Source organism: Phyllopteryx taeniolatus, chromosome 6 (genome assembly GCF_024500385.1).
Source record: "Phyllopteryx taeniolatus isolate TA_2022b chromosome 6, UOR_Ptae_1.2, whole genome shotgun sequence".
NCBI lineage: Eukaryota > Metazoa > Chordata > Actinopteri > Syngnathiformes > Syngnathidae > Phyllopteryx > Phyllopteryx taeniolatus.
In genome coordinates, this window is record NC_084507.1 from 26,677,428 (window position 1) to 26,694,687 (window position 17,260).

At 41.2% G+C, this 17,260-nt stretch overlaps 2 protein-coding genes across 4 annotated transcripts in view; one reads left to right on the plus strand and one right to left on the minus strand.

Moving 5' to 3' along the window:
* nbeal2 (neurobeachin-like 2) overlaps window positions 1-3,982 on the minus strand; it is a 38,016-nt gene extending 34,034 nt beyond the window's left edge. For all 3 annotated transcript variants that reach the window (XM_061776303.1, XM_061776300.1, XM_061776299.1), the window contains exon 1: window positions 3,546-3,982. In XM_061776303.1, the coding sequence (XP_061632287.1) occupies window positions 3,546-3,647 (102 nt within the window). In that variant the 5' untranslated portion in view covers window positions 3,648-3,982. The remainder of the gene's footprint in view (window positions 1-3,545) is intronic.
* Window positions 3,983-8,334: 4,352 nt separating this feature from the next.
* On the plus strand, window positions 8,335-17,158 carry ccdc12 (coiled-coil domain containing 12). Its single transcript, XM_061776109.1, has 7 exons — window positions 8,335-8,490; window positions 12,378-12,454; window positions 15,981-16,060; window positions 16,418-16,479; window positions 16,561-16,595; window positions 16,663-16,739; window positions 16,830-17,158. Exons 1-7 carry the CDS (start codon window positions 8,407-8,409, stop codon window positions 16,907-16,909), a joined length of 495 nt encoding a protein of 164 aa, XP_061632093.1. The 5' UTR covers window positions 8,335-8,406; the 3' UTR covers window positions 16,910-17,158.
* The last annotated feature ends 102 nt before the right edge of the window (window positions 17,159-17,260 follow it).

Genomic DNA, 17,260 nt, shown 5'->3' on the forward strand with positions numbered 1-17,260 from the left:
ACTGGGCAAAAAGTCTCATCTTGTTTTCCTCTGTCCTCAGGCATTGAAGCAGATTGCCAGCACATTAAATAGTAATATCATCTACTGCCAATTTGTCGTTCCCCATCATAAAAAGACATGTCATGAATGCAGAATTGGAATACTTTCATCCCCATCACCAAAAAGCATCAGGACACGGTGTAGTCACACTCACAATTGGCAACCAAACTTGAATGGTAAACAATAATAAAAGCAGTATACGTATAATAAATGACTCATAGTCATTATATGTATTGTTCGCTTTGCTTTATCCTGCGGGAACTTTAATATTAAACAGGATTTATTCATTTAAATGGCATTACATTTTTGCCAGGCATACACTTGCCATCAAAAACAATAGATACACCTGCACTATGTAATGGGAACCCTTATATTGCAATCCTGACATTACAATGATAAATCAGAATCAGAATCAGATTCAGAATCATCTTTATTTGCCAAGTATGTCCAAAACACACAAGGAATTTGTCTCCGGTAGTTGGAGCCGCTTTACTACACGCAGACATCTCACAAACCCGTCGACTCATTTCAACAGCTCAGATCTGGTTTTGGATCTGTCATAATAATTGTTTCCTGTTGTACGCACCTATGAATGTGCAATGCATGAATGAATCTGCTGTAAATATTAAACCCATTATTAAAACTAAGTTTGCTTGTCTGTGGAGACTTGACAATGAGACTTGACAACTTTTTGAATTAGTGTATGTCCCAAAAAATCATAATTTTGTATCAGGGATGAGCAAAACGGACTGGAGGGTGAGGAGGTTATTTGTAAATGAGGTTAAAAAAATTTTAATAAATAAGTTAAAATGTGCATGTTAAAATGTGTACAATAATTCATTTTAATAGTAATAATAATAAATCATGCTCATTTGTATTATCATTTATAAGTAATTGGATTGTAATTAACCAATTATCTAAAACAAATTTTGAACATTTAAGTGTTTATTTTACCAACATTTTGTATCTTGTTATTTAAAATAAAGCAATTAACAAATTATTTAATGAAACAGAGTAAATACTCTCACCAACACTGACCTAGAGATGATGATCACACGTAAATGAATTCTCGCTGAAGCTACACACTCATCCATATTTGTTCACAACTTTTTTAATTTGGCTAGTTACAAACATACATATGCATACATTCATAAATATACAACATTGTAAAATAATCTGCTGGTTAATGATACATTTTAACTAACAGATGCCACAGAGGCAACGTGGGTATAAATTCAACAATGTTTATCATTTTGGCTGTAGTTTGCAATGGCATCATGCCTAGAGCTGTTTGTCATAGTTTGCCTGTCTTATGTAACTCAATAAACTAAACATTATGACATTGTGATACAGTGCGGTTCTACACTACTGTAAACTATAACCACAATAATCCATCCATTCAACCATTTTCTGAAGCGTTTGTCCTCATTAGGATTGCGGGGCAGCCAGAGTCTATCCCAGCTGACATTGGGCAAGAGGTGAATGGTCACCAAATAATCGCAGGGCACATATGGACAAACAACTTTCACACCTATGGACAATTAAGAGCAGCAATTCTCAAAGTGTGGTACGGGTACCACTCGCGGTATACGGGCTTCCTCTAGTTGTACTGTATGCGAAAGAATGCAGTTCAGTTATATTTAACGTTTTAAGTTAAATACCTTCACATATAATCATCAAGACTTTTTAATTCACTTTTACGTGGAATATATTTTAATTTAATCAATATGTAGAAACTGTTTTGTTTTTCTTCTTCTGATATTTAATTGCAGTGTTAATGTTTAAACTGTCTATAATGTTACAGTGGCTTACAATAAAATTAAATAATTAAATACAATTAGAAATAAAACATCTGTCTAATTTTTGATGACTACTGAGAGAAAGAAATGTCCAAATGTTTTCCTCCACGGGCTGCATACAGAAAAATTTAAGGTGTGCAAGGTCCACGTTGAAATTCTTTAACTTTCATTTATTAACCCTCTGGGCTCAATGCTGGTCATTTGTGTCCACCTCACTTCTTGGCTTGAGGGTTCCGCACACTAAAACCAGTCCATCAAGCAATTATACAGTACAGTATATTGCATATAAATTATCGTTACATTCAAAAACTGTTGCGTTACACCTTTCTGTTGGAGGAGAGGAGGGAAATAAATAGTTTCCGATTTTTCAGGATTTGGGGGTGGCCTGCAACCGTGTAACCCACTAGATCTCCGCATATAGAACAATGAGCAATCTGTATGTATCTGACAATTTTTGAGGATCATTCATTTGATATTGTTCACAAATCGGCCCTTGACACAGAGCAGCAAGAGGAGCAAACCATTTTTACTTCTAAAACTGAAGTATCTTTATTTACTGTTATGAAAAGAAATGTATGAATTTAAGAAACTATTTTTTGCTGTAAATAGTTTCTTTGCATCTTATATTTAGAAAAGCTCTATCTAAAATCTAATTATTAGTACTACTGGTCATATTAGTCAGGGGTATCGCACCCATTTTCGACACCCACACTTTTCACGTTGATCCCACACCTTTAAAAAAAAATAAAAAAGTTTCAACATTTGTGGTCATGTCAAATGTTCTTTTTAGATATGCCGCAGGCTGCAAAAAAAACTAGGTGGGGGTCGCAAATGGCCCCCGGGCTTCAGTTTGGACGCCCCTCACTGTTCGACATTCTGCGCTACTGTATTTTAATGATGGTGGTACTTAGAGAGCTCAGTATTTTTTGAGATGGTACTTAAGTTTGAGACCCAGTGATTCAGTCTTCAGTGAACATAGCATGCATGTTTTTGGAACGTGGGAGGAAGCCGGAGTACTCAGAGAGAACCCACGCAAGCACGGGGAGAACATCCAAATTCCACACAAGCGGGTCGGAGCAGAGATTCGAACACCAACCCTTACTATTGGGAGGCAGATGTGTTCACCTTTAGTACAACGTACTGCCTTTATCAAAAACATTGTTCAATTATTACTTCTGTGAGAGTGTCAGTCAGTCCAAACAGACTTATTGTCCTTGTAAAGATTACATCGTGTATGTATTGAATTGTGCATCTAATAAACTGACTTGACACATTTATTTGTCTGAGTAATAAAACACTCACTATTTGAACACCTACAGACACGTGACACTAGGGGGCGTGGCTGCAAGAAGCAGGAAGTAGGTTACACCTGCGTTACAGGTCAGGTACAAGATGAAACAACATATTTGGTCAACCTAGTGCCAGTTTCCTACTCGGTTGCTGCTTTGAACTGCTTCGACGTCCCACCAAAACGGTCAACTAATGCCATATATTTAATTTATAAATGGGGAAGCTCAAGTGCAAACAGAGGAGCTACTTCCGCTTATAAACGTCAATGACACAAACACGAGTTACGGTGGCACCTCATGAACAAAAAAGTAATGTGTTTCCATGTGATTCCAAAAAAATCCTAATAATAAATGTTAACTATAAGCATTGAAGTACAGCAACAACAACAGGTGTCCCCGTCAGGTGTAACGTCCTCACCTTCGTGTAGTACAACATCCACAGCTCGTATAGTCTCTCCTTCGATGCCATTGTTCCTCCTCGCTCCTGGTTGCTCATTAACCCCCCAGTTTGCGGTTTCATTAAAAACTCCAAGGAGAGCCTAACATGGTCAACCGCGAGCCCGGAGCTGCTTCAACTTGTTTCCAGCACGCGGGAGGAGAGGACGCGGCGCGCTCCACGCCGTCAACCATTCCTGCCTGCCACATTCGCCCTCAATTCATTAATCCGCGCAAAAAAAAAAAAAAAAAAAGTGCACGCAGGCTGAGAAACTTCTCAGAGTTCTTCTCAATAGGCGGCGCGGAGGACGCGCTGGCGGTGAGATTAATGTCGAACTATCGCAAGCAGGAACTGATAATGCGTGGAAATAATGCGTGGCGAGGAACAGGAACACCCATGTCCGCGTTAAGAAGCGAGCGCCTTGTTCTTCTTGCACACTAGTGGCTGCTGCTTCCGAGTGGAGAGAGAGAGAAAAGAGAGAGAGAGATAGAGAGAGAGAGAGAGAGACTGTTCCCACGTAAGCGAGCAGAACCACAAATAAAAACCTAAAAAGTGACCTGATGGAACACCAGGTAAACACCGTGTGTGACCACTGACCAGGGACAAATGTGTGACTGTGAACAGGAAATACTCACAAGGTGAGGACTGAAAAGTAACGAAGTACAAATACTTTATTACTGTAGTACAGGGGCGATTCTAGGGTCACAGGGTTTGGCGTGCTGAGCTCCCAGCCAGGCAAAAATAGATTTAGCTAGGTTTTTTTTTTTTTTTTTTTTTGTGTACTTTTTAATGCAATTTCATAATCACATTTAAGAGAATATAACACATGTTGGAAACGTCTGTGACTAAAGCATCAAATTTGAAGTAGGTTGTTTAAAAGATGAACGGATACCATTTAAAACAGGTGACATTTTTTTTTTAAAGTTTATAAAAAATCTACACAAGTAAAAGTAAAAAGTACCAAATTTAAAATATCTTAATAAATTAGTGTGTCATGGAAAACATTATTTGCATACTGTAGCTCAACTCATAAATCCATTCATCCATCCATTTTCTACCGCTTTTGCGAGGTCGGGTCGCGGGGGCAGTAGCTTTAGCAGGGACGCCCAGACTTCCCTCTCCCCAGCCACTTCATCCAGATCCCGAGGCGTTCCCAGGCCAGCCGAAGGACGTGGTCTCTCCAGAGTGTCCTGGGTCGTCCCCGGGGTCTCCTCCCGGTGGGACATGCCCGGAACACCTCACCAGGGAGGCGTCCGGGAGGCATCCGAATCAGATGGTCCAGCCACCTCATCTGGCTCCTCTCGATGTCGAGGAGCAGCAGCTCTACGCTGAGATCCTCGCGGATGACCGAGCTTCTCACCCTATCTCTAAGGGAGAGCCCGGACACCCTGCGGAGGAAACGCATGTCGGCCGCGACCCACAGCTCGTGACCATAGGTGAGGGTAGGAACGTAGATCGAACGGTAAATCGAGAGCTTCGCCTTTCAGGTTAGCTCCTTCTTTACCACAACGGACCAATACAAAGTCTGCATCACTGCAGACGCTGCACCGATCCGCCTGTCCATCTCCCGTTCCATTCTTCCCTCACTTGTGAACAAGACCCCAAGATACTTGAACTCCTCCACTTGGGGCAGGATCTCATCCCCGACCTGGAGAGGTTACGCCACCCTTTTCCGACTGAGGACCATGGTCTCAGATTTGGAGGTGCTGATTCTCATCCCAGCCGCTTCACACTCAGCTGCAAACTGCTCCAGTGAGAGTTGGAGGTCACGGCTGGATGAAGCCAACAGAACCACATCATCTGCAAAAAGCAGAGATGCAATACTGAGGCCACCAAAACAGACCCCCTCAACGCCTCGGCTGCGCCTTGAAATTCTGTCTAGAATTGGTGACAAAAGGCAGCCTTGGTGGAGTCCAACCCTCACCGGAAACGAGTCCGACTTACTGCCGGATATGTGGACCAAACTCTGACTCTGGTCATACCGGGACCGAACAGCCCGTATCAGGGAGTTCGGTACCCCATACTCCCGAAGCACCCCCCATAGTACCCCCCGAGGGACACGGTCGAACGCCTTCTCCAAGTCCACAAAACACATGTAGACTGGTTGGGCGAACTCCCATGCACCCTCGAGGACCCTGCCAAGGGTGTAGAGCTGGTTACTGTTCCACGGCCAGAACGAAAACCACACTGCTCCTCCTGAATCTGAGATTCAACTTCCCGACGGACCCTCCTCTCCAGCACCCCTGAATAGACCTTACCAGGCAGGCTGAGGAGTGTGATCCCCCTGTAGTTGGAACACACCCTCCAGTCCCCCTTCTTAAAAAGGGGGACCACCAACCCAGTCTGCCAATCCAGAGGCACTGTCCCCAATGTCCACGCGATGTTGCAGAGGCGTGTTAACCAGGACAGCCCTACAACATCCAGAGCATTGAGGAACTCCGGGCGAATTTCATCCACCCCCGGGGCCTTGCCACAGAGGAGCTTTTTAACCACCTCGGAACCCCAGCGATAGGAGAGCCCGCCTCAGAGAACCCAGACTCTGCTCCCTCATGTGAAGGCGTGTCGGTGGAATTAAGGAGGTCTTCGAAGTATTCTCCCCACCGGCTCACAACGTCCCGAGTCGAAGTCAGCAGCGCCTCATCCCCACTATACACAGTGTTGATGGTGCACTGCTTCCCCCAGAACGGTGGAGTCCCCAGCGGGAGCGCTCTTCAGCACCCCCTCCAAGGACTCCAAAAAACGGTGGGTACTCTGAACTGCTGTTTGGTGCATAGGCAGAAACAACAGTCAGGACCCGTTTCCCCACCCGAAGGCGGAGGGAGGCTACCCTCTCGTCCACCGGGGTGAACAGCAACGTACAGGCGCCGAGCCGGGGATCAATAAGTATACCCACACCTGCTCGGTGCCTCTCACCGTGGGCAACTCCAGAGTGGAAGAGAGTGCAACCCCTCTCTGGTACCAGAGTCCAAGCTGTGCGTGGAGGCGAGTCCGACTGTATCTAGTCGGAACTTCTTGACCTCACACACCAGCTCGGGCTCCTTCCCTGCCAGAGAGGTGACATTCCACGTCCCTAGAGCCAGCTTCTGTAGCCGGGGATCGGATCACCAAGGTCCCTGCCTTCGGCCACCGCCCAGCTCGCAGTGCACCTGACCCCGATGGACCCCCCACACACACACACAGGTGGTGAGCCCATGGGATAGGGGACCCACGTTACCCTTTCAAGCTGTGCCCGGCCGGGCCCCATGGGTGCAGACCCAGCCACCAGGCGCTCACCTTCGAGCGCTTTGTCTGGTCCCTCACCTAGGACCTGTTTGCCATGAGTGACCCTGCTAGGGGTATAAAGCCCCAGACAACTTAACTCCTAGGATCATTGGGACACATAAACCCCTCCACCACGATAAGGTGACGGCTCAAGGAGGGGCAATTCAGAAATGTAAAACTCATTACTTTTTAACTGCATATATATGTACTATATGTACACTAAAGTGAAATATTTCATGATTTTATTTACCAAAATGAGAAATGTGTTCATGAATTTGTATAGTAAAACTGTATGTTCCTCTTTTTGAATTGAACTACCGAATTAAATGAACCTTTCCTACAATATTCAAATTTATTTACATATGTCAGTACTTTTTAAGTGATGTGGGGGGGGGGTCTGTACTGCGAAAAAAGTGGATACAATTAAGCAACATCTTTAAAAATAAAATATAGAAAAATAAAACATGTTGGCAACATCTATATAGCAGGGAGGAACAACATCTGCTGAGTGTTTTGATGGTGGGAGTCATTTGGAGATGATCACTTTGCTCCCATTCTCATTTCCCCCAACACTTGCAGTGAGTTCCGAGGGACGCACCAGGACCGAGCTGACCTCTCTTATCAGCCTGTCCACTTTAGCAGTAACGCTTTTGCGACCGCTCCCTGAAAAAGAGCTGATGCCACCATTGAGTCATCGAATGTTCTCAGCACCTCACTGCAACATTGAGTCTGCACCATCTTTTTTTTTTTTTTCAAACAGTGTTTGTTCCATTGTATACAGTACATGGTATAACACAATACAATGCAGGACATGTCAGACAGATAGTCTCTTTTTGACCACAGGTGACCCTTATTATTTTAATGACATGAATTAATAATAAACTCTGATTTGCCAATGAAGCTAGCAGTTTATATTTAATACTGAGAAGTGAGAACACAGCTACGGTATTGGTGTTACCTTGGTGGCTAATAAATAAGTTATGAAACAGGTGCTACACTCATACATAAGTGAACAGATATGGGGGATAACTACTACATTTGCGATTTATTTTGTTCCTTACTAAAAGAAACAATAAGGATATGGTTAGAGGAATGCATAGTTGGACCTCACATTGTAAATGAATTTCAAGGTGAATAAAGATGCCTGCAACCAATAGTGCTTATTTTGTGATAAACTTAGATAAATATCAAGTAAAAATGTTTTACAATGGAAATGGATTCATAAGAGTGTGTTTGGTTAAAATGTGAAACATATGCTTCAAAATATTATTATTTATTATACTTGAATTTTAACTTAATTTTGCCATTAAAATACACCATAGTAACCAGCTCATTCAGTGCATGTTTGATCCTCGAGATACATTGTTTTCAAACGAATAAAGTATTAAATATCTATGTATCTAGCTAGCTATCTATCTATCTATCCCGCTAGCTAGCTATCTATCTTTCTATCTATCTAATCTATCAGGAACCTAACCAGGGTCAGGCCAATGCAATCGATTGCTCGACAGTCGATTGCACCAACCTAACGTAGGCTTTGTAATGGATTACAGAGACTACTGAGCGGCGTGGAGGGGCTAACATGGAGAAAAATATCGGGTCTCTACAGGAACAAGCCCTGAAGCGAAAAGAGAGACTGAAAGCGTTGAGGGATAAAAAACTTCACGTAAGTACAGATATATGAATCGACAGACACAAAGTTAGCGCTCATCAATACTCAATATTTTAATGTAAAGCTGTGTGTTAGCCTGGAGCTAGCCGTTGTCTATGACTGTTAACCGGTCATAAACGTATTCCTAAACTTTTCTGTGGTTTTGAATAATATACAAGCATAAGATTTACAGAATAAGTTCACGAAACCCGCTGTGAAATAGCCGCTCTATATTGTATTCTACATTGGTTTCGTCGTTGTTTGGTGAATTAGCGTGGATCGGAATTGTGACGTCATCGACTTGACTAGTTGCTCTCGTGCATTGTACCAACTTCGAAAAGACTTAAAATATAATAAATAAAGTGGAAGTTAAAAAAGGATAAACGCGTAAACAAAAGGCAACAAAACAGAACTTCACCTTATGTTTGACGGTTCAATGTGCACTTTCCAGTAACTACGGTGCTATGCGTGTCCTTATTTAAGTAACCTCTACGTCCGTGTGTATTCACGATTCCAGAAGAGAGTTGAGCACTGTTTGTAACGTAAACCGTGGAACTTAATCGTTCAAGCACAATTTGTTCCAGGACGCAGGTTGACATCTGATTTTCTGTTATTTAGAGAATTTTTTTTTGTGTGTGTGATAAGGGCACTACGAAAATCTAAATTTCAGCCTATTTGTGTGGCTTTTGCATCCATCTTCTCCCTGTGCTTTATTCTCCGGCTTCCTCACACATTTCACAAACATTACATGCAGGTTAGGTTAGTTGAAGACTCAAACTGTCCATAGGCATGAATATTAGTGTGAAAGGTTGTTTGTCTATACGTGCCCTTTTATTGGCTGACGACCAGTCCAGGATGTACCCCCGTCTTTCGCCCAAAGTCAGTTGGGATAGGCCCACACGTGCTATGGCAAATGGACAGATTTTGTAATGGAATTAGAAATAATCCATTTAAATTCAAATGTCAGCATCATTAAAAAATATTGTATAGGCAATTTTGTTGAGCGTAAAAAGTAGTTAATAACGGTTACTATTATTATGTTAACCCCCTATTATTATGTTAACAAAAAAAATAAGTTAAACATTGTCTTAAATAAATAATGAATGCGCTCATTTTTTTGCATTTTTAACTGTCACACAAATGTAAAAAGAAGTTTTCCACTGTAAAACATAAATACCGCACTGTCCTAGGCCGGATTTACACTGAATGGTTCAAGTGACACAGTTCAGAATTTTTCGGTCTCAAATAACACATTTGGGATATGTGTCATGGCAAAACGCTTAGAAATAAATACAATCCTTATACGTACTGGATATGTGCCAAAACGAGAGCAGTGTAAATGCACAGATTAGACATACCCCGGCAATGGAAACTTGACGTCATCGCAATACAGTGATTATTGTTGTACACAATAATGAGTACCCTCATTTAAACCAATGGGGAAGTCAGCACTGACCAACTTACTGCTCTGTAATATGTAATCATTTGTATTACTGTATTTAAATAATATTGTTTACCTCAGTGTTGTCAAGGCCTGGTGTTGATGCTTGTTAAGTTACTGACGTGCAATTTGGTGTCACTTGAAATTGACATGTAAATAGAAAATTAGGTTGAGACTAGATTCACGCTATATGTGCCGATACTCTACATCTGTATTCGTACTCTGACTTGTTAAAAAAAAAAAAAAAAAAAAATACTCAATTGCTACGACCCCTGATATCAGCCTGTTTTATTCGTACTATACTATTCCATCCTCCCTAAGTGCACTGTGTGCTCTTGGGCAGATAGCAAACACTTGTTGAAAAAGAGTTAACGTGTGCTTTTTGAAGCTGTTTGTTGACATTCCGGTGGAAGCTTACTGTAAAACTAAACACACACTCAAAAGAATTGCACTCGTATATTTACCAAATACTTAGTCCTACACATAGGTTTGTTTCCGCTTTCTTAATGCTAACACATAATGCAAAATGCAATAGATGCGCTAACAAACAGCATTGATGTTGCATTATAAGCCTTTGAATAATGAATAATCAAACACAAACAGCGTAGCAACATATACAGAAACATGATATATCAACACTCACAGACATACTATCTTTCTACTTTGTGAAAAATGTGTGTGTAAAAAATTGGACGCAACTCAGCTCCACTTTATACATTGGGCACTTTAAAAAAAACTGTAAGAAAGTGCTGTACGTAATAAAGACCGAACATAGAACATAAAACACGATAAATAATAAAATAATAACAGAAATAATAAATAACGTGTTATATTTGAGTGAAATTCATTACATGTTCAATAAAGATTTGTGGTTTTGAGCACTATTTTATTGAAATAATACACATTTTCATCAAGATTGCAAGACATTGGCAATATCAAGTATCGTTACGCGGTATTGCAGAGTACTAAAATTTAAGTATTTCTGCTTGTACTCAGTCCGGGGGGGAAAAAAGTGGTATCAGTGCATCCGTAGTGGAGCTATTGTCAGCGTTTTAACTAGAAGTGAATCTTGTGTGATCACTGTGCATGAGATGCCACTGAGGAGGTAGACTATGGAAGCAAACTGACTTGGCAAGCCAAGTTTGATGGCGCACTGTTTACATTCCTTGCTTTCCTTTTCTACCCCCCTTCAAGAGTGCGTCAGACCTGTGAATTGTTGTAGCATGTGGACAGGAAGCGTCTTCAGGAAAATGCACATTGGGTGGGATTTGATATCCTTTGTTACAACTTTTCTTTTTCCAGGATTTGTGCGAGCTTGTTGTTCGTGTAGTCTGTCGCAACTTGTGATTGTGATCGATTGAACTGCTGCTGCAAACGTGGTGCAGTTTTGTTAGCTTTGTTGGCTCTTCTTGCAGTAAGCCTCGAAGACACCAGCCATCCGATTTTCCTGTTTGTGCAGTGACAAAAATAATATATCACTGAAGCGGTTATACTTGACTCCTAAATGACAGTTGATTTATTTTGGTTGGTCCATTCTACCAATCTTAAACAATTATTGAACTGCCGAGTCGCATATAAAGCCTGCTCCAAACAAAAGAGCCATGACATGTTCCACGTCGAATATATTGCATCGACACGGTTTGAGAGTGTTGAAAGCTAACTGATGGTAATTAACAGTGAGGCGAAGGTGTGCAAAAAAAAATACCAATGAGATATGCATTGTTGTGGTCATGCACAGAAAGTACCCAGTTATTTAATTTCTTCAATCTTTTGTGCGCAACAAACAGAAACGTATATTATATATGTATGTTTATGAATGTCATACAGTGAAATAGTGGGGCCACATTGGAAAGAAAATATAAATACGAACATAAAGTCATGGAATTACAAGAATAAAGTTGGAATTATGTGAATAAATTCAAAGATATTATTAGAATAAAGTCAAATTTAAAAGGAAAACAAGTGTTAATATTACCTGAAAAGTTGTAATTTTACAAGGATAAAGTCACAATATTAGGAGAATATATTATGTATTCTGAGATTTGTAAGTTATAATAGTACGAGACTGAAATAATACATCTACGACAATAAGGCCATAATATTAAAAGCATAAAAGTGTAATTGTGTTAAGATGAGGGCTTAAAGATTGGGACTGTTGCGTTTACATTCGCTGGGAATTTAGAAATTCACTTGTCAAAATGACAGTGTTATTTTCATATTACAACTTTATTCATGTACATTTATTACATTATTTTCATAACTATTGTTTTTACTGTTTTTACTTTATCTATACAATCCTTTTTTTCTTTTTTTCAGTGTGCCCCCAACACTCCCGTCATAATTTTATCATTATCGCGTTCAAATGGCATTTTCAACCTTCTTTATTATGCCCACGTATAAAAGGGTGATGTACTTTTACTGGAGATCAATGCAGCATTAGAATGTTTCTTTCTTCCAACAGGGGCGAGAGCATGAAGATGGCGAGCCAGAGCATAAAAAAGCTTATTCGCAAGAGGAGACACCGGAGAAGAGACACGCGTTAGTTCAACTTCATCGTATATATTTGTTTGTGTCTTTTAAGTTCTTGACCTATTATTTGTTTCTCGGCTGCGCTGCACAGAAGTGAAACCGATCTGAAGGAAGGCCACAACATTTATCTGCAACTCATCTCAACACCAATTATTGGTGACACATTGCACTCTGTTTACTCTGGCTACTATCACATCCTCGTGTTATTAGCTGCTCAAATATCCTGCAGCTTCGTCTCATTTGGTATGCACAAGCAGCCATCTTTCCTGTCCTACAACACTTTTTCCTTTGTATATTTAAGGACTGCCAAGTGACAACACCAAGGGAGTGCCTCCGTATTTCCCCTGGTCCAACAGAACAAATCTCTCTCAGGACAATGCTTTTAAGGCCTTATATGAATGACCATAAACAGGACAGAAAATGGAAAGTGATTGCACTAAATTGATGTGTTTTATGCAATTCAAGACACCCATTTATGACCCGGGTGTGTAATGTATCACCGTGTTAAATGTTTTATGAGGGATCACTTTGCCAAACTAGAGCTCGAAGAACCCAACAGTCAACATGTTTGTGGCTAATGTATAAAACAAACAACTTAAAATAGTTGTGCTGCTACTTCATTAACCACACAGTAAATGTCAGCATCACAAATTAAACTGGTATTGTACAACCCACTAAGTACAAAAAAACTAAACAAAGAGCAGCATTGAGGGATTAAAAGAAATTTAAATATAATCTAAATCAGAAAAAAAATGAATCTTAAGATGTTGCACGTTGGTCTGTGGTAAGTAATACATATAATTATGATACGGTAATATTTCTACAATTATTGCAGTGTCAGTAGATGTGTAGAAATGTGAATGCGCAAACGCACTGTAAAGCCTTTTAAGCATTTAGCAATGAGACTATGATGACCAGAACTGTGACTGTTCTAAGGACGACAGTGTTTCTTTTTTGTTTGAAATAAATATTTAGACAGTTGGTGTGTGTTGCAGATATTAATCCAGGCTCAAGGTAAATTCCTAAAACATTTTACTGACCATGTGATCGTTTCGTTTCACAGACGCTGTCAAGTCAGACTTTGTACCAGTATTTATTCAAGTGGCACTTTGAAGGCTGTACGCAATCCGTTCCAGGAATCTTGGTCAGCTTCCAATTTGTTCATATGATCCATTAGAAACAAGGTCAGATGAGTAACATGGACAGAGATGACCGCAAAAAACAGGCAGTTGTCTTATGATAGTGACGGGCGTAGTAATCGGATTGAGCGAAAGTTATTGATTGACAGTGTCCCAACTGAAGCAAAATGTCATGCACCATCTGGCTGTAACCAACGGAGGCGCGGTTGGCTAGTTTGCAGCCCATCCATCCATCCATTTTCTGAGCCGCTTCTCCTCGCTAGGGTCGCGGGCGTGCTGGAGCCTATCCCAGCTGTCATCGGGCAGGAGGCGGGGTACACCCTGAACTGGTTGCCAGCCAATCGCAGGGCACATAGGAACAAACAACCATTCGCACTCACAGTCATGCCTACGGGCAATTTAGAGTCTCCAATTCATGCATGTTTTTGGGATGTGGGAGGAAACCGGAGTGCCCGGAGAAAACCCACGCAGGCACAGGGAGAACATGCAAACTCCACACAGGCAGGGCCGGTGATTGAACCCGGGTCCTCAGAACTGTGAGGCTGACGCTCTAACCAGTCAGCCACCGTGCCGCTAGTTTGCAGCCCGAAGAACAAAAACATGGTTTCAGCGATGTGTTGAGCTTGAACTCATTTTTTTTCCTTTCACCTAAATTTAATCAAAACAAACTGATTCATTCTTTTCATCCCAAGTCAATTGAGTCGAATGCGCATCTCATAATTTCCCCTACTGATAGTTGACTTAACAACATGGTGCTGATCAGCCAGGAAAGAGGCGTGCGAGTTCTGTTTCCATGGTCATCATCATACTTCTCCTCTTTGCCACCACAACCAAGAAAGCCAAAGAAGAAAAAAAAAAACATATTTGTGAAGCCCCCCAACCCCCCCCCCCCCCTTTTTTTTTAAATCGAATTATAAGAGTTGTTGGATAAATCATTGCAGCCCTTCCATATGATTTTCACAGTCATATTGACCATAAGTACACTGTGGCCCAGGGTGAAAATGAGTGACACCCCCGCTTGAGATGCTTACTGATCTTAAGTGTCGCACGATGACTGTTCGACCTCCGAGTTTCTCTGTGACTTGTGAAGCACTTTTTCCCCTCCGCATTTGTGTTTTCTGAATTGAGTTGTCGACGCATCATGCAGACTGTTGACAAAGTAGATGGTTTTCCTCCCATTGCCTGAGTTAGAGGATACAAGGAGAGAAGTGAGAGTGGCGAACATGACCAGCATCCCTGCCTATAGCCATACAAGGCACGCATCTGTCTGCTGGCTGAAAGGGGGCGGGGTGGCTGAGGTGATGAATGTTTCAGCTACGTGCCCCCCGCTCGCCTGGTCACAAGCTCAGAGAACTCCCTTCTTGTTCCACACATGGCCAAACGGCGGTTTACCTTCATAGCTCCCAGACCCTGTGTGGTTGTCGTGCTGAGCCTGCCAAGAATTCTTCTATGAAGAGAGACATGATGAAAGTAATTAGAACGTCAAGGACGGCATTCCTCAGCCGGTTGTTGTCTGTGCCCAGGAGCAGGTGGGACACGTTAACTAGACGGGTTCACATTGAGGGGAAAAAGGGCGACTTTATTCCCTTGCCTCCAGTCAATCAACAGACAGCCGTACAGGGATGCAAATGGTCCCCCCCCCCCCTTTCGCCTTAGTCCATACCACCCCCTGCTGGAAGCAGGGAGTCTTTATATGCTCTCATCCAGTGTTTCTCAAAATACGAGTACATTTCAAATAAATTCGAATATTGTAGAAAACTTAATTCATTTCAATACTCGTACATTATATAGAATCATTAAATACTTGTCAGAGAGCAAATTCCTGCCTAAATGAAAATAATTTTCATTGTTTCTTGATTGTTGTTACATGATATTCTAGTTTCTACGGATGATACATTTTGGGTTTTTTGTTTGCTATAAGCTTCAATCATCAAACTTTACATTTAAAAAATGTGAAATATTTCACTCTGGGTGTGTGTGTGTAGTGCATCTCTATAATATGAGTTTCACTTTTTGATTTGAACTACCTAAATTTACCTTAGTATTTTAATTCACTGAGATGTACCTGTTTATTGAGCCAAGGCATATTTTACATTAGAAAAATCACACAGCACACCACGTAAAAAAGATGACAAAAAGTATACACTGTATACTTAAATCAGAATCATCTTTATTTGCCAAGTATGTCCAAAAAACACACGAGGAATTTGTCTCCGGTAGTTGGAGCCGCTCTAGTACGGCAACAGGCAGTCAATTGACAGAGAACACTTTTGAGACATGACGATGATGTCATCTCTCTTTACTCACAAATTGACTTACACAGTGTTAAATCTTGGCTGGGGGATGGATGGGAAGTAATTTTGTGAAAGATTGTCTCACAATTGTTTTCTCCTCAGAGATCTGAAGCTGAGAAATTACACTCCTGAGGATGACGAGCTAAAGGAGAGGCAGGTCCCCAAAGCCAAACCTGCATCAGGTTTGCGCAGAATCTTCATTTTTATAGTATGTTCAGGCTGTGGGCAGTTTTTGAAGTGCTACCGCTGTTGGCGTCACACATAAGTGGACCAGTTTGTGAGGTCAGAGGTAAATGATATTGGACAATTGGAGGATTTTCCACAAAATTGGAAACACAAAAGTTGTCTACAATGTCTTGATAAGATTTAGAATTAAAATTCAAGGGGGGTGGAGTCCAACCTATGATAAATGAATTAATTAGTTGATACAGAGAGTGTCATATTACTTACGTATCTCCACATAGTTGTAATACATAAAATGATGACATTATAATATTTATAGTAAGCTTGGATTGAAGAGACTTTTTTTTGGTTTCCAGTTGAGGATAAAGTCAAAGACCAGTTAAAGGCAGCCAATCCAGAACCCATCATTGAAGAAGTGGTGCGTCTTCTTTTCTTCTTTCCTAATTTTATTGCTGAGGCTGAAATAGTTTATAACGCAATGTCAATTTTATTTTCCAAGGATTTAGCAAACCTGGCCCCAAGGAAACCAGACTGGTAAGGCCTCTGTGTTTATTAGTCTTACTTTGGTATGATAAAAGATCATCTGTGGTTTTGGATCTAGGGATCTCAAGCGGGACGTGGCAAAGAAACTGGAGAAGCTGTCAAGGAGAACACAAAGGGCCATTGCTGAACTCATCCGTTAGTACTACCCCCCCCCACCCCCCTCCTTTTTTAAAAATTGTTTAACATCTTCTCAAATATTAATCTTAATCTGGGTATCGTGTCCAGGCGATCGTTTGCGAGGCAGCGAGGAGGAGCTGGCTGGAGTGGTGGGAGCGGTACAAACGGAACAGGAAGACTCTGACTGATTTCAGAGAAGAAAAGACACTCTGGAAATGTGGATATCACAAGGTGGGCGTCCAATTCTGGGAACATTTTGCCATGGGTGTGTGATGGAAACGTTTTCCAGTCTTGCCTTGTGTTTTGTGTATTATGCCAGTCGAATGGTGCAATCTGTATATGTGGTTGAATTGTAAACAACCAGGGTAACCTTTCATTTTTGCTGTTGTATGTTCATGTTTTTAAATCAAAGTAAATTACACCATTTGTTTGTCAAATCCCTGTGTTTTATTGGGTCATTGAGCATCCACAATTTTTTTTAAATACATATTTATTAGGAAAACTATCACTCTCTATTAAGTGACCACTACGAATCGCTA

What these genes read in the sequence shown, in the direction of transcription:
- ccdc12 (XM_061776109.1), top strand. Translation starts at nt 8,407, where the DNA reads ATGGAGAAAAATATCGGGTCTCTACAGGAACAAGCCCTGAAGCGAAAA. An exon ending in ACACCGGAGAAGAGACACGC is followed by an intron (nt 12,455 to 15,980) that starts GTTAGTTCAACT and finishes TTTTCTCCTCAG; the next exon opens with AGATCTGAAGCTGAGAAATT. An exon ending in AACCCATCATTGAAGAAGTG is followed by an intron (nt 16,480 to 16,560) that starts GTGCGTCTTCTT and finishes TTATTTTCCAAG; the next exon opens with GATTTAGCAAACCTGGCCCC.